Here is a 21,256-nt window from a genome sequence, read left to right as displayed (position 1 = left end):
GGGAAAAGATAGATCGGAGACGCGCTAGCCACTCACAAGAAAATTAAGTATACAGTACAAGCTTATCATATCAAGACAGACACGAACAGAGAAAAAAAGAACAAGCATGAAAATAATTCCCAAGGCAAGTTTGTTGCTATATGAAGAAATGGTGGCACTAAGAGATATTGATACTGACTGAAGCAGCACTGACTGACTGATATTGAAGCACGCCGCAAAAGCCATAGCAGAGGCTACTCAAGCATGCTCTATCTAGATATTTGTCCACACTTGAAAGGCGCGCTTTCCTGCCTTACAACCAGAGCACAAGAAAACCACTATTGCTTTGTGTCAACAGACTACACCTATTGATCTCGTTTTCATTGTAGACAAAATACATTTTCATCGCCTTTTGCTAAGAATTAAAAAAAAAACATAGGGCCAACAATACAACATTTTACAGTAAATAGAACGTTTATTTATCCCAGTTCATGTCATACTTCAGACAACTCTTCTTTATAAAGAAAAAAAATTGAACGTTGGAGCATTGCCTTCTGATCTGATGATTTTAAGAGGTGTGTAGGCGGGTTCTAGCTCTACAATCGCAAGGCTTACAATCTTGATTCATGTCATGTGTGACACAGCGATACGCAACAAGGCTTCCTACTTACCATTTGTTACATTATGTACAATAGGCATGAGCTGTCACAGCTGGTTGGGCAAGCACAGGAAACAGTCCATGGAATCTTTTTTTTTTTTTTGTTCGGCCGCTGCTAAATCCTACGTGGTATCAATGACAGTGTCCACTCACTTTCTTCATTATAATAAGCTGTCCAACTAAAGTTGTTTATGACTTAGGAAATAACAACCATATCATGCAAACCAACATTAATAGTTTCAGAACTAATTTCGAAAATTTAGTGCCTTGGCTCTCTGAATGTACAAAGAACTAACTCTTCACCACAGTGTTGTTTGTAGTTGAAGGTTATTCCGTAGTAAAGGATGCTTCATTTTTTACAATGTGCATTTTTCTACTGAAACTCAAGTAAAAAGCTATGTGAGTGAAAATCAATGTGAATATAACTTTCAGAGATAAAACTTTCCCTTCACTTCTAATCACTCTTCTGACGTTGGTTTAAGCAGTATCAGATGTGCATTTCAACGTTCACGGAAAAATAAGAGGTAAATAATAAGTCGGCATTTCCAATAAACGGTAAAAGCCGTCCTCAAATGTATTTGTTTGCGCGATGTTCCTCAAAAAAAAAAAAGATAAATGTCCTGAGTGCAAAGGAATAAAAGCTCTTGCTCAGAATATTTCGTTCCCACGTATCTATTTCCATTACACGAGCTAATCAAAGGCTACATGTTGTCGAGCCCAAGGCATGTAACCTAAACTGTCATTGTGAGAGCGAGTTTTCAGAGTTCAGTTACTGTACGTTCTCTCCTACGCCGTTCTTGGGACGCATCTCTATGGCAAAGTAGGTCTGCTTGGGTGCATGAACTATTGTTCCTCACTCTAGAAGAACTCCACTAGGCACACTTCATCCAGTATTGCCACACGCAAGCAACCCGAGTTTAATGTAGTGTAATGACATATGTCGTGGCTTCATTCGTATATGATGCACAATCAAATGCCAATTTCGCTCGGAGAGTCCGATTAAATTGTTCATGTGCTTACCCTTATGTTCACTTTAGCACGCACAACATGAGGTATTTGGGACATTTGCCGTAGCCGGCCCTCTGTAGGCGTACACTACGCTCGCTAAAACACACTTCAGATGGGTATCGGTCTTCATACTGAAAAGCGAGTGCCTTTGTGACCACTGGTTGTATCATTCAAAGCCTTGTGATGGAAACACTAAAAATGGCAGGGGTACACAGTTGTAAGCCTGCGCCATCTGCTTTGTGCGTCATTACAATACCCTCAATCTTGGCAAAAATATTATCCGTGTCCAAGATCACTGACGCGGCTACTTACCGCCCACCATGTTTATTCTTGAACAGGCTGTCTCTTCCATTAGGTCGTCCATACGGGATAACCGAAACCACGCTATAATGGTAGTACCAATGAGCAAGCTTCCTCCCTACTGTAAGCTTATTGTAGTGAAGCTAATGACGAAGTAACTCTGTAGCTCTGCTGTACCTCGTGTATTGCATTTTAGACGACTCACTGTGTCTCACCTTTGTTCATTTTCAGTTTCAGTTCAGACCTACGATGCCACCTATTCTGGCAGACTGGCATCACCCAAAATCTCTCGATACTAGTTATGTAATCTTCGTGGTAGACGTGTACAAATCTGTGTTACCGATATAAGTTTTCTGGCTCTGGCATTGCTGATTTCACAAATGCGTCTCCCCGTCCAGCATTCCTTTAAGCCTAGAACTTGGTATTTACCAGTATATATAGTCATTTACCATGGATTCTGACGAACCACATAGCACTTTGTAAAAGGGACACATCTCGTAATGTCTTAAGTCTAGCTTCAGACACAAAGTGTTTTCCTTCTTGACGGTAATTGTTCGGGTGACGTGAATCCTCTTCAGTAGATTTGAAGAGATGCTGCGGTGTTTTTCGGCACCTCAGTATGTGCTCTGACGTTGAGTATTTGTAAAGGAAGGGCGAGCAGTTTCTTTCAACCTCAATTGTACATTCCACAGTATTGCTGACAGCAACCTTAACAGCTTTGTCACAACAAAATTGTGTCCTTGAAGCACCCACGTACTAATGTCCTCCGCATATTTGCTTCAACCATAGTCGCACAGACATTCACGGGGGCTGGAACACAAGAGAAAAAAGTTTAAAAAACATTCCGTCCAGTTTTTAAGGAGGATATGGGGATCGCTACGTCATATTACCACCAAGCGTTATTTGTGTCTAATGGTTGCCTCGAGGTACTCCTCTGCACGAGCCAACTCTGTTTTAAATGCCGCCAAACGCGTGCGAGCAATGATTCACGCAAACATGGCCTCACATGCAGTTCTTGACTGAGCAGGTAGAATGACAGTTACGCCGGGTCACTACCACATCAAATACCTGTGTCAAAGAACCTTCTTCATATGAATGGACTCTCTCGTCATCACCTCCCAAATGTTCACATGTGATGTCTCACGAAAGAATGGCCTGGCAAAAAGAAATGCCACGAGGAGTCAGTGGAATCACTGTCTATTCACATCACCACCGGCCGTTCCTTTTCTCAAACGGCTTTCTCGAAGCACTCCTCAACATGAATGGAAACTCGAGTCGCTGCCGCCCAAATGTTCACATACGAGCACTCGCGCAAGGCTGGTCTGACAACGAACACGTCTGTTTGCAGTGGCTGGAATGACCTGTCACGTCGCGTCACCTCGAAAATTTCTGTCTCGCTCTTCAACTGGTGATCTCCACGTAGAGTGCTTCACCAGGCTCCAAGTAGAGCTCGCGAAAGTTGACACGGGTAGGGAGGCTGGAGCACGTTCCCGCCACCACGTTCCCTTCGAACCCGAGGTCAGAGAGATCGCGGGTGACTCCTCTGGGCGCAAAGTTTGCCACCACGGCGTAGCGGGCGCGACGCGGATAGAAACGTTCGATGGCGAACACCTCTCCGCAGCGGCGCACAAGCTTCGTGTTGCACCGTCGGTGTCGAAGCGACGGCACACCCGCCATGTACAGCGTGACCACCGTGCTTCTCAGTTCCGCGGCCCTGGCGAGTGTGTCGATGACTTCGCTGGCATTGTCCACGTTCCTGATAACGTGGTCAGGATGAGCCGGCATCCACGGTCTTGCTGCCGGAGAAGAAAAGTTGGCGTGAGTCGCATCGCTCCACTGCATCGGTCCCAGCTGGCCCGTCCGGAACGGCTGCAAAACAAACGGAAAAACGATTTTTCTTGTAGGCAACCAGTATAAGTGTACAATTATTGTACTTGTAGCGCTCGTAGTATTTCGCGCCTGCGCGAACACATGCTAAATGCAATAAGAAGGGGCCGCTAGCTAGCGAGGAATATGTCAGCTGGCGAGGCGCAATTTTTATTCTATCAACCGTGTGAAATATACTTAGCAAAGAGCCGCTAAAAATTTACTTCGCGGCAACCACTACCTAGAAAAGGATGGATAAATTGGCTAGTTGGTAATGCATTATAATAAAACCTTACAGCGCTAAAAACACAAAGGACGTGGAAGAAGAAACGCACACCACAGGCGCTGTGAACATGATATGAGCATGATCTGAGTGCGTGTGGTGTGCCTTTCTTCTTCTACGTCCTTTGTGTTTTTAGCTCTCTAAGTTTTTATTGTAACCACTATTTAGTTGGGCACCACCTCAGTGACCAACCTAATGACCAACACTAATTACCTAACACTAATGACCTAACAACACTAATGACCAACCTAATGACCAACAAGAAGAAGAAGAAGAAACTTTAGTAAAGAATAGTCCGGCAGTTCTTGATGTGGTGGCCTCAGGTGACGGCTTGAAGTTCTTGGACTCGAGCGGCATCTTTGGCTTGCCGGACGGCCCAGAGCTGGTCTGCCAGCTCTGAACTTCTGATAGCCGCCTCCCAGCGGCGGCGACGCCGACGGAGAAGGTCCCCGGCGGCTCCCGCATCCGGGGCGGCGTCGGGAAGAACGGAGCTCGAGCCTTCTCCTACTCTGGCAACAGCCGCGATTCTCGACGCGTCGCCAACGGAGCTGCTTTGATTACCGTTGTTACCGGCACACTTCCAGAGCATGTGTCGCAGCGTTGCTCTGTGTCCGCATGTTTTACACGCGTCTGTTGGATACAGACTCGGATAGCAGTGGTGTAAGATAGCGGGGCTAGGGTAGGTGGGTGTCTGTAGCAAGCGTAATGTTACGGCCTCGTTCCTGTTCAATTTATCGTGCGGTGGCGGGAATGTGCGTCTTTCAAGTCTGTAGTGTTGGGTGAGGTCTCTGAACGTGGTTAGGCGATCGCCCCACGCCCAGTGTGTTTCTTGTTGCTGTGTTTCTGTTGTAGTGTCCCGATCCGGCAGATCCGATGCCCCGCTCTCGGGGGCGGAGGCGGCCACATAATCAGCGGCGGCTCGGCGTGTGAGACCTCGAGCCGTGGCGTGGGCCGCCTCGTTTCCCGCGAGCGGAACATCGGTGTGTGCCGGGGTCCAGAGGAGGAAGACCGTAGAATTTTGGGGTTGCGAGGGCGAGTCGCCGTCGTCAGAAATTTGGAGTATGCGGGCCGCTTCCCGCGAGACACGACCACGCGCGAAGCCGCGGATTGCCGCCTGCGAGTCGCTGATCACGATCGCAGCGTTCGGCACCGCGACGAGTGTTAGGGCTATCGCGGCTTCTTCGGCCGCCTCCGTGTGTCCCGTGGTCACCGTGGCGCTTGCGAGGCACCTACCCGAGCGGTCTACAACCGCTATCGCGTGCGCGCTTCTCCCTCCTCCATATCGCGCCGCGTCTACGTACACCACCTCGTTGCTGTTACCAAACTTCTTCTGAAGGTCGCTTGCTCGTTTGGTGCGCCTCCCGGCGTGGTGCGTCGGGTGCATGTTTTTGGGAAGCGGCGGGATGATCAGGCGGTCGCGAACAGAGGCGGGAACCGCCGTCTTTTCTCCATGCTGAGTGTGGTACGCGATGCTGAGCGACTCGAGGATGCATCGACCTGCCTTTGACCTTGATAATCGTTCGTATTGCGCAATGTCGTGCGCCTCGATTAACTCGTTGAGGGAGTTGTGAACTCCGAGCTCTAGAAACTTGTCGGTGCTCGCGTTGAGTGGAACGCTGACCGCCCTCTTGAAAGCCTTTCGGATCATGCATTCGACTGTTTTTTTCGGACCCGATCCACCTCAGGTAGGGGGCAACATACGTTATGCGGCTTATCGCGTACGCCTGTACGAGACGGATCGCGCACTCTTCCCGCATACCATTGCGTCTATTCGTGATGCGACGCAAGAGTCGGATCGTGTCATCTAACGAACGACGAAGTATTCGCACCGTCTCTCCGTTATGGCCGTTTGCCTGCAGGTGTAACCCTAGGATTCTAATTTTCTCTACGTGCGGTACGGGAGTACCATCTGCCAATGTAATACGTATTTTGGAATATTCCCGTTCCCCTTCGCGCAGGGTTTTACGACCTCTCCTTGTGGGTTTGTAGAGTAAGAGTTCGGACTTGGTTGCCGAGCACTCGAGGCCCGTTCCACGCAAGTAATTCTGAACCGCATCTACTCCTGCCTGTAGCGTTCGCTCGACGTGACCGTCACATCCTCCTCCGGGAACCCAGAGGGGGATGTCATCCGCGTAGAGACTGTGATGTAATCCTTCTATTTCTGTTAATTTCTCGGGTAGACCGAGTAGAACTAAATTAAATAGTAATGGTGATATGACGGACCCTTGCGGCTTGCCGCACGGACCCGTCTCAAATTCCGGTGATTCCTCGTCGCCGACGACGACGCATGCGCGCCTACCTGTGAGGAAATCTCTAACGTAATTATACATTCTTTGGCCTAGTCCTAATGTTCTAATTGTTTTTAAGATCGCTTCGTGCTTAACATTGTCAAACGCCTTTTTAATATCTAAGCCTAGAATTGCCTTAGTGGAGCTGGTAGTGTCGTCAACAATCTGGTGTTTAAGCTGAAGCAATACGTCCTGTGCTGAGAGGTTGCGGCGGAATCTTAGCATGGTGTGCAGGAACGCGTCATGATCTTCTAGAAAGTCGGTCACGCGGGTGAGAACTGCGTGTTCCATGACTTTCCCGACGCAAGACGTAAGCGAAATCGGTCGTAGATTATCGAGCGTAACTTGCTTGCCAGGTTTAGGAATCATGATAACGCGGGCCCGTTTCCACGCTTTGGGAAGGGAACCCTCTCGCCAGCACTCATTGACGTAGGCCGCGAGTCGGGAGATTGACTCGTCGTCTAGGTTTCGGAGAGTCTTGTTGGTAACCCGGTCCGGGCCGGGCGCCAATCGAGTGTTGAGTTCAAACAAGGCTAACCGAATTTCCGATTCGCTAAATTCCGCGTCCAGTTTCTCGTTTGTGACGCCGTCGTACTCGGCGTGCTGGATGCTTTCGGCCTTCTTAAAGTAACGGTCACGTATTGCGTCGAGGAAGTTATCGCCTTTATAATCTCTTACGAGTCTACGAGTCTTATGGCCTTGAGCGGCCCGAGTCTCCTCCGGATCTAATAGGTGTCTAAAAAGGCGCCAAGTGCTCGCCCCGGTCATCTGCCTCTCGAGGCCGTTGCACGTGTCTTCCCATTGTGCCCTGCATACCTGAAGCGCGTGTTCTTCAATGCCTCTGTCTAACTGTGCTATGCGTTTGCGCAACGCCTTATTATGTCTTTGGCATTTCCATCTCTTTAGGAGGGATCGCTTTGCTTCCCACATGTGTAGGAGCCTGCTGTCAATTATTTCGAGGTTCGCCTCGGGCGGAACGTCGCTCGTTGCTGCGCCTACGTCCCTTCTGAGCGTCTCACTCCACTCGTCTATGTCCGTAATCGGCTCGTCGCCTCGCCCCGCTTCTTTTCGCTTCTTGCGGAACGTGTCCCGATTCACGAGTTTGAGCTGACGACCTTTGCCCTCAGGGTTAGCACCATGACCGCTCGGGCCCGTGCCTATCGTGATCTCGATCAGCGCATGGTCGCTCCCCAAATCTTCCTGGGTATTTTGCCAGTGCGCTGTTGTTACATTTGAAACAAACGCAAGGTCTGGTAACGTATCGGCACTCACGCTGTTCCCTCTGCGTGTAGGATCGGCGAGATTCGCGATCAGTGCAAGCCTCTGGTCTTGCGAGTCTTCTCAAAGGTGTTTGCCCTTGGGTGTTTCTCGGGTGTAGCCCCAGGCTCCATGGGGCGCGTTAAAGTCGCCCGCAACAAGTAGAGGCTCGCCGCCGGAAGCCGCACGCGCGCCCCGCAGTAGGTCCCCGAATCTGTGCTGCAGCGTGGGTTTACTATACACGTTAAGGACGAAGAGTCCTCGGCCGCTCTTAGGAATTAATTCCACGAACACGTGAGGTACATTTACGCAGGCAAGTTCTCGCTGCGCCACAGTGACTAATCTTGCTTTTCATACGCACACAAAGGAGATTATGCCCGTAAATTAAGGAACAATACGATGACTTGGATTGCAAAGAAATACAGTGTTCGAATGTGGATGGAAAACTCAAATGTAAATTTAGCCTTCATTCCAATGTAGGTAATCTCAGTCACGCCAGTCAAGGCAACAAATAAGATTCTCGCGAAGCCCTTGCTCGTAATTTATTTAGTAAGGAATAATTTTAAACAATAATTTTGAGCTGCGAGCAACTCACACGTCCGGTCGATTGGTCCAGTGAATCTTTCATGCCGATCTCGTCACCGTAAAACAAGGACACCGTCCCCGGCATGCCCCAGAGGGTGAAGAGGGCCGCCAGTGGGTCGACGTCTACGAGTCTCGACGCCAGCCGTGGGCTCTCCGAATCACCAAGGTTCCAGCTCAACCAGGGGTCCTGCAGAGGAACCGAGCACCATGGTGTTGACTCGATTTTGCAGTCCTATAACCATTTCAGTGCTGACAAAAATGGTCCAGCCGATTTTACAGGTGCCCTTACAGGTGCGTAACAGGTGATTTTACAGGAGCTTTATGCATTTCTATTTGAAGTTTATTTCAATGGAGTTACACTGAAAACGCCTCCCATTATCGCGCGTTGCTCAAGCTTTTTCGAGCATGCAAAGTCAGTGAGGAAGTTTTCGGCGGTGCCACCTCTTTCATTTTCTACACAACTTTGCTTAGAAAAAAATGACCCCCTTCGTTTAAGATTACTTTGCGTTATATGCAGACCTTAAATTTTTGCTGTCTTTCTTCAAGTCTTAAGTTAATATTTTAACACTACAAGAAATGTCATTTTAGTGTCTGTTCTTTCTTTAATCGGGTTCTACACAATACCCATAAAAACTGTCACTAGAGAGATGACATTCATTTGAAATTAGCCGATTTGCCTTTTTTACGTATATATAAGCAAATAAGGATGCATAAATATTTGCTGCTTTCGCAGATGCTTTCAAAGCTTGCTTTTATTCGATCAGCAAAGCTGACAGACTTTTTTAGCTTTGATAATGCAAGTGAGTCTCACAAGTGTCAACGGAAATTCAAGCATTTTTGCACTCTTAACGACCGCGTGTAGTGAAGAGGAGGCAACAAATTTCATGCCCGCTTTGACGACAGAACACACACTTGGTGTAGACGTTTGCTTTATCACGCAAATGTGCACCCATTAATGATTCACAAAACAAAGCTACACCACCACTCGGTCTCGCTGCAGCTTCTTGCCACCTATGCTATCTACTTGGGAGCTTTAGCTCGGTTGCTGATAACATCCATCCACGCGTCGTCAGAATATTCGGAAGGTTACGTACGTGCACAAACTTCACGGACCCTTTCATCATACGCTCATCTCCCTGTATTTATACGTGCAGCTCACAGATGTTTGTCTCCGCGCTTATGACGCTCCTTCACAAAACATTGTCAAAGTGCTGGGGTCCCTCACAGCTACAACTTAGCTGTTTACGGCTAATGAGGAAGACCTCTCTGGTATTTTTGAAGTATGGCAGCGTAATATTACGGCTTAATCTTCTAAGAATAATATGGGAATAGAGTGGTTGTTCCCGAGGGGACCTTTATTTTATAAATAACTGAGATCATTGAGATCATAAAATAAAACGGGGAATCTTGCATCGTCGCTGGACTACGTTACACATCTCATAAACGTGGTCGAAGTTGTTTTCACGGATGAATTCTTGCAAAAATGGACAATTATTTAGTCTCACCTGTGATTATGCGGTAATATCACTTGAGATTGTTCGCGGCTAACTGCATGTATACACCGCAACTACCTTTCGCGAGAAGCGTATTAATGCCTGTTTCAGCATTACGGAAACCTGGCTCGCAATATCACTACCAAGTAATACCTGGTCAAAACTGACATTTACTTAGGACCGATTGCACTAATTTCAAGGCATTCAGTATCGACCAATTTTGTGTCCACTGAAGCATGAAGGCCACTTCGACAGGCCTTTACTGGTCCTTTCTTGTACCAACAAACTGTAAAATTTCACTGAGAATTGACGATCTCAACCCAATGCCTAATCGTCGGCCGCCCTCGACTGCGTTTCTATCCCTTCATGATGCATACTGCTGCTATACCAGACATCCGATTACCTTGCGTACGCATTAGTTAACGTGTGCAGCTTAACATCTTCTTACACTATAATATCTGCTACATTCGTTTGCTCTAAGGTATCAGTGTTTTTTCCACTGCCGTTTTATGCTTTTCGCCTACCTACCAACAACACTGCATCAAAACTCGCAGGAAGAATGTGAAGGTGACACAGTCGGAAGAGAACAAAAACAAATCACGAATGAACTAACCGCTGCCATGTTGACAACTCCACCACAGTGTCGTTCACTGCCGCTGTGCACACCAGTGACGTTCTCATCGGTAACTACTACACCACGAGTGCCGCGGCCATCGAGTCTCATCTGCTGCGTTACGTGCGCGTAACGCGACGCGATGATCTGCGTTACATTGTCCGGTCCACCCTCGAGGGGCACGTGGACATCGAGAAGGTCGAAGAGGGCAGTGATTGGCTGGGTGAAAAGAGAGTCCCTGTCGGCCAGCTCCTGAGCGAGGTTGAAGGACGTCATGAGGATTCGGCCACGCTCGTCCGCGTAGTCCTGCTCGTCCAGAAGTCGGCGCCAAGCCAGAAGAACCTCGTAGAGTTCGCGGTCGTCTGAAACCTGAGCAGACGTGAAAAAAAAGCAGAAGGACAAATAAGACGCAGGCTTGAAAATTGTTCCGAAGCCTAGTGAACTAGGAGTGGCGCTTAGAAAAACATCAGTATTACGCTTCTCGTGGGCAATGCACGCGTTCTCTTCGCAAGGATACGCACGTGACTTCATCGACAGTAATAAACGTTGACAGCGAAAACAAATGTAGCCTTGATGGAGACTGCACTCCCCTTGGCAAAATGTTGGGCACACTCTCGGGCTTCTTTTGATCGCCGACTGCTAAGCCTAGTCTTGCGGTTATTTTTACAAGAAACACAATGTAAGCTGTGTACCTACTTATCTAGAGTTCAGTACAAGAGACGCAATAAACGTTAAAAATATAAATTATGGGGTTTTACGTGCCAAAAGCACGATCTTATTTTCAGGCATGCTGCAGTGGGTGACTCCGAAAATTTTGGCGTCCCGGGGTTCTTTACCTTCCACCTAAATTTAACTACACAGATGTCCTAGCATTTCACCCCCATCGAAATGCACCCGCCATGGCCTGGGCTCGATCACGCGACCTCGTGCTCAGCAGCCCAACAGCAGCACTCAACGCTGCTAAGAAAAATCTGTACAGCAATTCCTCTGCGTATTCGACTTCTTAAGAAGACATCTTCTCGTGCTTAAGTCAAAGCAGTCGCAAGTCTGCTATGTCTTATCATCGTGCGAAAAGACAAATTAAGTTCTTCAATTTCGCTCCGATTATTATATTTGAGAAGGAAAATATGAATATATATAATTATGTAGTAAGGCAAAATACAAGCAAAAATAGTCTTGACTTGCTCCAAGTGGTGGCAGACACTAATACCTTGGCTCGGTTCAGGTGCGTGGCCTTCACATATATTTTTTTAAGGTTGTGGCGCAAGTGGGACACTGTGTACAATGGCCATAAACTGCAGGTTTAATCGCAGGGTATGCGGCATTGCAGACAATCAAGCTGTATACCTGCAACCTGTCCAGATGTTTTAGGTTGAATCCGTCCACTCCTTTTTCGAGCCAGATGGACAGCGAGCGCATGACCTGCCGCTGTACTTCTGGGTGAGACCAGTTCAGGTATAGTTGGTTCCCGAATGGCCGCTGAGGGTCGCGCCGATCGTCGTCGTCAGCATCCTCCCATTCGTCGACGCCATTGTTCTGAGAAAATAGCAAATATAAACGAGTGGTTGGTACTGTAAGGCAGTCCAATATTTTCGTTTTAGCAAAGGGAAGATAGGCAAACGGGAAGGTTCAGCAGTGGGAAAGAATGGATTATATGTTTGAGAAAATTGAGTTATAGGTACGGGAATATTGGCAACGTTGGACGGTAACTAATACACTGCTTATATCATGGCATTTGGCACCAGCATTAGCATGCTATTTAGCGCCGTCTGTACGCTCTTTGGTAAACGTCTACACTAGGTGAAACGTGTTATAGTATTATAGCATTAATTAGGGCTTAATATTCTAACTGTCAACTTGCTATGTAAGCATCACAGCCACTGCAAGACAATGGAATCACATACGAAAAATTATGGTCGTGAATGTAACTGAAAGGGCGACAGCAACACAAATTACGTGGCAAAAGGGGTTGAAGGTCATTCCATATGGAAGGACCTTAGAGAACGTAGCTCAGATGGTGGTGCAGTGGGTGTTCGCATCACTTCTCTGATCTAAGTAGGCATAAAGGAATATTTATGCCTGTGTGGAGTACAGTTTATTGCCTACTGCTACATCTGTAGTGCGATTTTTCGAATGCGATGGGTTTCAGGCAGGACTGCATTTAGCTGACAGATTTGCAGAGCTTCCAGAGTATTATGTCACTGTCGAAACTGCTTAGTCTTGCGTTCTCCTTTTAACGGCTGCTTCCGAGCTTTAATGAGAGATGCTGCAACGAAAATTTTTCTGGACATTCTCGTCAAGGCGCATTTATTTCTAGCAGACAGTGATTGAATTGAGAGATAGTTCGACGGAAGCGCCACCGGTCGGGATGAGACATGACAAAGAAACGCGTAAACCAACCAAGTAAAACTTATTTAAAACACAGGACGTTCCGGCTTCCCTACGGAAGCCTCATTCACAATGCGGCGAAAAAGAAAATCCCCTGTGCGGATTGCGATTTTTCTACATAGGGGGGACGGGCAACCTTAAAAAGCGGCTCCGCCAACATCAAAACGATGCGGACAAGAAAAAAGTGGCTTCAAAGGGTTTGGCTGAGCACGCAGCAACGACTACGCACAATATTGACTGAATGAAATATAGTCTAATCGGCCAGCAAGGAAACTGAAAGTCACGTCTGTACCTGAAGTCTACTTAGATACAATCAACAGAGGACACGCTCAATCAAAACGAAGGAACCCTCCCCCCGTCTTACGCGCTGGGCTCGGGCCGCATTCTAAAAGCTATTTAAACAGGCACTTCAACCTTTTTCGCACCATTGTGAACAAAGCATCCGTACAAAAGCCGAAGCGTCTTGTCTTTTAGATTGGGTTTGCTTGGTCGGTGTACATCTTTCGTTGTCATATATATATATATATATATATATATATATATATATATATATATATATATATATATATATATATATACACATATAAAGCGATTGATCTCTGGCTGACTGACCTGTACTGAATATTTACTGATCTGCTGGTTTGCTTCAGTCTTCATGCGTCAAAGCAACTTGCTGTCTTCAAAAGTTCCCGTTAGTTAAGGGCTCTATAATAAGTTGCTATACTTCGACTTATTTAGTGTCCCGAATTTACGTTAACGAATTATCTTGCCTCGCGTTTCCACAGACATACGGTCACCATGACAGATATTGAATGCAACGGCGTGTGCAGAAGTTCGGAAAGTACGTAAGGTATCCCCATTTGGGACATGAATCACGCTTTCATTTCGTTGAGCAGAGCAGGAGAGGTCCCTTGCTAAAACCGCGTCTAACGTTACGTGTATGTAGCTAAAGCGAGTGATAAAGATATGACCTATATCTTTGCACCCCTTCTACCCACGCGCCCTACTTTAATATCATCGTGTAGAGAAATGAAGCCATGACTCGACGCTGTATCTATAGCGTGCAGAGATGGCGAAGTTGACGTAAACGAAGCTGGACTTAGCCTCTCGCTTGACGTTCAGAAAGCCGTATGTCGGCCGTACGTTTGTCGATCCTAGCACGAGTGGTCGCGTTCGAGAGAGCTCACTATGCCACAGTTGGCATTTTTTTTAAAAACTGATACCTGTGCCCACTGTGAGTTACAAGGCTTACAAGTGTGGCATTTTTGCTGAATTTGACAATTGCGCGGCACGTATACTTATGTTGAGATTTTTTACAATATTAGGCCAGCACACTTATTGTTCGCTGTTTAGCTGTGAAAGCTGAGAGAAGTGGACATGCCTTTGTAATTTTATCTTTCTAGAGATTTACCTATCGCGTAGCCTCGAGTCATTTCTTGCATAAATATTCCTTACAACAAACAGCAGTTAAGAGACATAAAGGGGTCTGATTGGGCTCTTTCGTTCAACAATTACTTGTTCGGTCCCCTTTGTGGAGTAATGATATCTGAGTGAGAAAATTAAGCTCGAATAAGATATCAACTTTTTTTCATGCCGCCAATTCCGACTACTACGCCACTCACAGTCTTCAGACGCGAATGGACAATATTTGCCTTTACTGCGGATACAGGCCACTCGCCAGGCTCGTATAACAAGTGAAGTAACATAGAACTGATCATGACGTGGCACTGGCGACATCGTTGCGGGAGTGACAGGTGACACGCTCCTGCTTTGCTCCATGGAAGTTCTCATTTCGACGTCCTACCGGCGGGATGAACACTTTCACGAGTAAAAATCGCAAACGAACGCGTCAAAAGACAGAGGACGACTCAGTCGAGGACTCTCTTCTCAACGGGACGTTTCTTGCGAGTCCTAGTTGTCTGGAAATGGCGCTGCAAAGAACCTGCGCTTGCTGGTGAATGCAAGCTGCATTCTTCTGAAGGCTGAGGGAGATACTCGAGTAATTGTATGTATATTTAAGACGCCACGTGACCCCCATATCTACTAGTTGCATATGAACATACCAATATTATTATTATTATTATTATTATTATTATTATTATTATTATTATTTTTATTATTACATATTGTAATATATTATAATAGTATAAAAGCTCCCATGTTCTCACGACTTGCCGTTCGCATTAGTCTTCACTGCTGCTTCCCCATTGCCTGTGTGTTGGTACGGCACATTTAACCAAACTCGCAACTTCATTTGTTTTCAAGTTTAATGTGCTTTCAATACCGCTTTAGAAAGGAAACTACGGCGTCATCTTAAACTCTGTTTTATGTCTACGCTCTCTCTCTCGCTCTTCCGTTCCGAACTGTCCTGCGGGTTATTTCACACGTTGTAACGCTAACTCTAACGTGCACGGTATCGTCGAGCCAGTAGTAAAAAAATGTAATTCTGTTCCGCGCATCGAGCATCCAATCTGCCTTCGACAAACGCTAAAGCGGTCGCTGTACGGTCACTGCCACGGCACGCGTATTTCCGTAAAACTGCAATTTGACGCGTCTCGGCCACTTGCGAGTACCCATGCAGCACTAACGAATACTCCGTAACGTGTCATAGAATTACTGCGCGTGTCGGGAAAGTGTCGTCTAGCGTACCAGCATGCCGACGAGGCAAAGAACGTGGCGGATCCGTATATGGCCCGGAACTAATTGAAATTCAGACGAGCCAAACATACTAATGGAATGGAATACCCCTGAGCGGAGGAATCCGTTGCACATTGCATGCTAACGAGACTTTTAGGCGTCATTAGCTGCCCGTAGGCTCGCGCGTTCCAGAGGACCCCAAGAGACGTGTCATTGGCACCACGAGTCCCGCGGGAATTTTTTTTGTTTGTGTGTCCAGAGTGGAGTGCTGCTAGCTCGCGCTAATTGAAAGTGTGGCTAGTGCGTCCGCTAGTGACAGGCAGGCTCCCTCTGGCTTTCGAGGCCCCGTCGAAGAACGAGACACGGCTCTCTGACTAACAGGTTGGCGTGGTTAATGGATCGTTTTGGATTTCCAATGGGAAACCGAATAGCGTTAGTAGAAAGGATTACCTCGGATGTCAGGGACACCATCCACTGCGTGGTTGAACGGATGTCTATGGAAAATAGGACAGGTTATCGTTAATAATTTTACGTGCTGTGTCTGTAGAAATACGTACGATGTTTCTGTATAAGACGCTAACAACTATTCGCGTGTTACAGCCCAAACGCTGTTGGTACGAGATACAACTCAATGAGTCATTGTGAATCTCTTACTGTTATTTAATAAGCTTTGAGATCATGGCGGCAGGGAAGGTAATCTAGAGTGCAGTATGTTACAGTGCAGGTGGAGTCCGGAATATCTTACTTTTGGGGGGAATTGAAGTAAGTTTATAAGTGCTACGAGATGTCCTGTTATGGAATGCTCCTTATTGATTTTGATTATCTAGGATACTGTAAGGTACGCATAAACCACTGGATGAGAGCATTTTCGGATTCCACCCTCATAAAATTTCGGCCACCCGCCCGGATGGCAATCAGCATCGTCATCTCCACTAAGCCAGGCCGTGAGTGAAATGTAATTACATTTAGGAAGCTGGCTAAAGAAATCACACAACATCATTGTTCACAAAGTAAGCATAACCGCCTGGAAGTACTTATCAGCTGTCAGAAGTCGAAAACAATTACCTTTGTCTTATTTATGGAGCCCTGCGGTGAACATATTGGTTGATATGTGACCAACAATGTATTAAACTGATTCCTACGTCTTTTAAAGTCTTGGTAAACGAACCCGTAGGTTCAACACTACTCAGAAAGCAACAGCGGTGCTCCTTTCAATGCCGGATGGGTTCCTTCGTGTGATGTTTGCATCTGCGCATCCAGGTTTATTAATCTTGAACCAACAGGAATGATAAGTCGTGACCTTGGCCATGATCATGACCGCGGTACATTATTATATATTTTCACTCCTATGTATCTTTAGATGAACAAAATGACTATTGACTGTGACTTAACTGAAAAATACATCCTTGTACAATTTCCAATACAATAAATAGTCCATTTGCTTAATTTTTGGTAATGCTAATAAAAATAAACAAGAACCTAAACGGAAAGGCTGGGCTTGGGCCTAAAATACTGCCGTACAAAATGACGCATAGTATATAGTGTGTCCCTGCTAACGCTTAAGAAGCTGTTCAACGAAGAAAATTATGTAAAAAAAAACCAGTACAAGAGACGATTTTAAGACCTACATTGTTCGGTTATTAGAACGCTGACAACGGAACACCGTAGTCCTTATAAGTGTACCTTGTACCGTGGTATTTAAATCTTCCTTTTTCTTCATTTGAACAGATTTACGAACGTTAGTACGGACATTCGGTATAATGTTACCCTTTACCACATCGGCAGCTGTCGCCGTGCGACTGTATACGGCAATTATTCCACTCACCATTATTGCTGATTCGTTCGCGAGCACGTAGTAGTTGGCGTACTCCCCGTACGGGTCCAGTAGCCAGTGGGCACCCCACGAGTGTTGGTCGCTGGTCACCGTGGGGTTGATGTCCAGCACCACTCGGAGGCCTAGGTCATGCGCCCTCTGGACGAAGGCCGCAAAGTCCTCCATGTGACCCAGGTGCGGGTCGACGTTGTCGAAATCAATGATGTGCTCATACTCAAGTGGGTAGTCGAGTGCGCTGAAAACCGACGTCAGCCGGATGGCCGACGCTCCAATTCGGTGGCGGATATAGTCAAGCCGCGACAATAGACCCTGCATGAAGAAGTGCGAACATTGAGGTTCATGAAAGAAACGCTTGTGTGGGGGCGAAGGGCGGAGGCGGATGTGGCGGGGATCCAATAACGCCAAGCGCACCTGTAGGCGCGTCGAGCAATACTGCACAAAAATTCTTGGCCATACATTGTCACAAATTGCGTCAAGAAAGCTGCAATAGTGTCCTGGCTAATATGGCTACCAGTACAGATAGATGTACTGCGGATATTTTGGGCCTATACGTAATCTAGAGCCATCACAAAAATATTAGGCGAGCATTACGATACTCCCTATTGCGAAATTTAAGCGCAGCTGTATGCACGTTTTCCTTTCTCGATATATTGGCTGTTGCGGACAATCGTCTCGTGCGGAACGTTCCAAATGGAGCGAAGTACGCCGCGTCCGCCTCGCTCATCGGGAGATCGAGATAGGCAGCGCGTGGGTTCGAGGCGCCTCAGACAGAACTACGCTCATGCAGCGCTTTGTTTCCTTAGAGATGACGCGCGCTGCTCTGGCGCCATATCGCAGCCATCGTCGCGGCACAGTCCATTTTTGCGCGGCACTACGCGTTTCTTCTTACGCTTTCGTTCCGCAAACGACGAGATTGGCCTGTCGCCAGTGTCAGCTGCGACAACAACCAAGGGAGTGCCATATCGAGCTTTACTCGTAGCCGCTCGCCATCGCCCCTTGCAGGAGTAGTGATCCCTGTCACACAGGCTGGTACCGCGGGCTGACCTCAGCAGCAGACATCGCGGACTAACGTAGCCCTCCCAACCTCCCGACACCCTGGCCTCCCTCGCAAGCGCCGATGAGATTGCCCACGCTGCTGCGGATGCCCTGGCCACTGGCAACTGAGTGCATGTACAGGCCGTCTCCCCTACCCTCCTCCTCCGCTGTCTACCTCATGGCTCCGAAGCACCCTCCTCCTGCTCGTTCCTCCTCCTCTCTTCACTATGGCCTTTTTTCTATCTACCACTGCGCCCCGAGTTCGCTTTCATGTGTTCGCTAAATCGTGTATAAACCAGTTAGAAATTTGTTTCCTTTGTTCTTTTTTGTCAAGTGAACATATTTGTCATGTGAACATTTTTTTTGTCGTATGGGAGATGCAGTTAGGATTCCTTGCTTTGTTTTTTCTTTTCTTGGTCAAGTGTACATGTTTGTAGGTATTATACATAATTAATTAGATTGATTTGAATGTACAGTGTCTGTATATTGCTGTATGTGAATTGTTATAATCTTCCCGTAAAAAAAAAAAAAAAAAACAAGAATTGTACTTCGCAACTTACCATGTCGAAACTGTGCCTGCGTGAATTCAGGGTGTCTAGGGCCTAGTCAGGTGACCACGTGTGTCACCTTTAGCCCTCTTCACCCGGACAACTGTATATTGTCTAAATTTCAATAAAGTCAAAGTCAAAGTTCCGACGCATATGTTCAGTCGATTACGCCTACGCCGCAGGCGGTCGCCGGAGGAACGGGATTTTAACAGCTGCGCTCTAAAACGAAACCACCTTTCTGCTTATGACGATGCAACGAGACGAAACGGAAGCATATGCAACCAAGCCATGAGGCATTATAAAGGGACAATCTGGTTTATGTCATATTCTTATTCAGTCGAAAAGAGAAAGCGAGACATTTCGCGTCCTGGTTGGGTTATATCAGGACACAGGTCTTTCCCTCAAAAGTCGGGACCCTCCAGTTAAATTTTGGTTGTTTGACAAACCTACCTGGAAGTCGCCAAACCCGTCTCCGTCAGAGTCTACGAACGAGGCGACGAACACTTCGTACATCACAGCACCCTGCCACCACTGCCTGGGAGGGTCGCAGGACGAAGGCCGGAGCAGCAGGACACCCACGACGATGCACAGCACCGCAACAAGGCAGGACACGCAGAGCAGGAGGCAGCCGATCCGGATGGCTGGCCAGTTCCAGCCGGAGGGGAACGCCGAGTCGCAGCAGTCGTCTTGCTCGTCTCCGAGGCTCCTCTTTTTGGCTCGGCCTCCCGCGCGACTGCTTTTTTCCACGGTCTCCAGCAACGCCGTCGTACTGCCGCTGGTGTCGAGGATGCAGGACTCGCCACAAGAATCGAGCGGCGACTTGAGCGAACTTCCAGAGTCCAGAGCTCTGGTAAGCGCCGTGTAAGCGTGGTGGTTACCCGTGGAGAACAGGTTGCCCAGGCTCAGCCCTCTTCTGGACTTCTCGTCCACCTGTTCCAGTTGGAAGAAATCCGTGGGAGAGATCACAATATTGTTGTTTCGGCACGTGGCATCGATTGAGTGACGACTGCAGGACTGCCGGTGTTGGCCCTGGTGATGATGGTGATGCTGCTGCTGATTATGGTGGTGATGCCGACCGTGGTCCTGCGCATGCCGCTTGCCTTCGGATGACAGCCGCGCCGGAGCATTTCCGGTGATTTGGAAGATGTCCCCTCCACCACTTCGCTCGGTGACGCTAATGCCACTCACACGGCCGCCATCGAGTCCAGAGCGGTGCCTGTAATTGTGGTCCTCTGCATCGGTCTCCATTGTTTCACAACCTGCGAGCAAAGAAAAATATATATATATATATTCTGTCAGCCAAGCTAGCCCAGATAATTATCGTAGCTTTGAATGTGTTTCTTAATCATCTCATATGAATATCTTAACTCAATTCCATGTTAAACAAAAAGTTACACCGTGTACACTCATAATAAATGAGACTGCGCTTTGAAGTTCCTGATGTTTAAATATTATAGTCACGAAATATACTGATCTCCACATCAGCAAATCTTTCCTATTATCGTTTTCTGTACATGGAAAATTCATTCAAAGCAACTTCATATAAAGCGTATCATAAGATGCCAACACTGACACCAAGGGCAACACAGGGGAAATTACTTGTGCTTAATAAATGAAATAAAGAAACGATAAGTTAATGCGATAATAAGCTTCTTATGATATGACTAATAAAAATCGGGCCCCTCGGTTAACCCCCTTTCTTCTCGTTTATATAAAGCGGTAATTTGGTGCATTTGAGAGAGAGAGAGAGAAAAGGGAAGATGGAAAGGCAGGGAGGTTAACCAGACTGAGTCCAACAGTCTACCAACACAACAACACAACAGGCTACCACATTGCAGTTGACAAGGTAAAGTGAAGAAGAAAAAAATTCTGCGTGTCTTTTTACAGCATTTTCATGGTTGGGCTCCATCTTCTGGGTTACTAGTCATGTTTATGAAAACATAAGAAGGCGCATTTGCTTACAAATATGAGGTGGTACTCCTAAAACAATGTGTAGTACGTATATTGGCACCAAAATCTGTCTTCTTTAGGTTAGGCCATCACCTTTAGGCCATCACCTGCATGCAACTTCAGCTTACCTATGACAGCGTTTAGGTGGTTCATAGCGATTGTGATAATGGAGCGTAGTAAGGCTTAGCCAACCTGAAACGTGCAGTAACTAGCATAATACTGAACGTAGTATAGGCGCTAGCGGAAATGTCTCTTCTTAAATTCACATAGACAAAGGTGCCATAAGCATGCTGACGCAATTAGATCGCCTGAGACAAATGAGAACCAAGAACAATCTACCTGTTCGTTTGCATTGCGATATTTAGAGCACTAAAGCATTTTACCAGCTGCGGATAAGAAATTTTGTAACAGTGAAAAGTAATCTGTCATCGTGCCGAAAAATTCTCCGAAGACGAAGAAATTGTAATTTCCTGCCTGCCAAAAATGCATTGCGAAAAGAGTTCCGTGAAAAAAGCACATCATGCTGTGATTTTA

General features: G+C 46.9%; 1 protein-coding gene across 1 annotated transcript in view; it reads right to left on the bottom strand.

Moving 5' to 3' along the window:
- Window positions 1–434: 434 nt before the first annotated feature.
- The window catches only part of LOC126533936 (maltase A2-like), an 86,524-nt gene continuing 65,702 nt past the window's right edge, over window positions 435–21,256 (bottom strand). Inside the window, exons 2-7 of the mRNA XM_050181156.3 lie at window positions 19,223–20,031; window positions 17,181–17,498; window positions 11,678–11,866; window positions 10,331–10,699; window positions 8,235–8,411; window positions 435–3,814 (exon numbers count right to left, since the gene is read on the bottom strand). Coding sequence (XP_050037113.1) covers window positions 3,347–3,814; window positions 8,235–8,411; window positions 10,331–10,699; window positions 11,678–11,866; window positions 17,181–17,498; window positions 19,223–20,020 — 2,319 coding nt within the window. The 5' untranslated portion in view covers window positions 20,021–20,031 and the 3' untranslated portion in view covers window positions 435–3,346. The remainder of the gene's footprint in view (window positions 3,815–8,234; window positions 8,412–10,330; window positions 10,700–11,677; window positions 11,867–17,180; window positions 17,499–19,222; window positions 20,032–21,256) is intronic.

This window comes from Dermacentor andersoni, chromosome 7, assembly GCF_023375885.2.
Source record: "Dermacentor andersoni chromosome 7, qqDerAnde1_hic_scaffold, whole genome shotgun sequence".
NCBI classification, from domain to species: domain Eukaryota; kingdom Metazoa; phylum Arthropoda; class Arachnida; order Ixodida; family Ixodidae; genus Dermacentor; species Dermacentor andersoni.
This window is presented reverse-complemented; position numbering and strand designations above follow the sequence as displayed.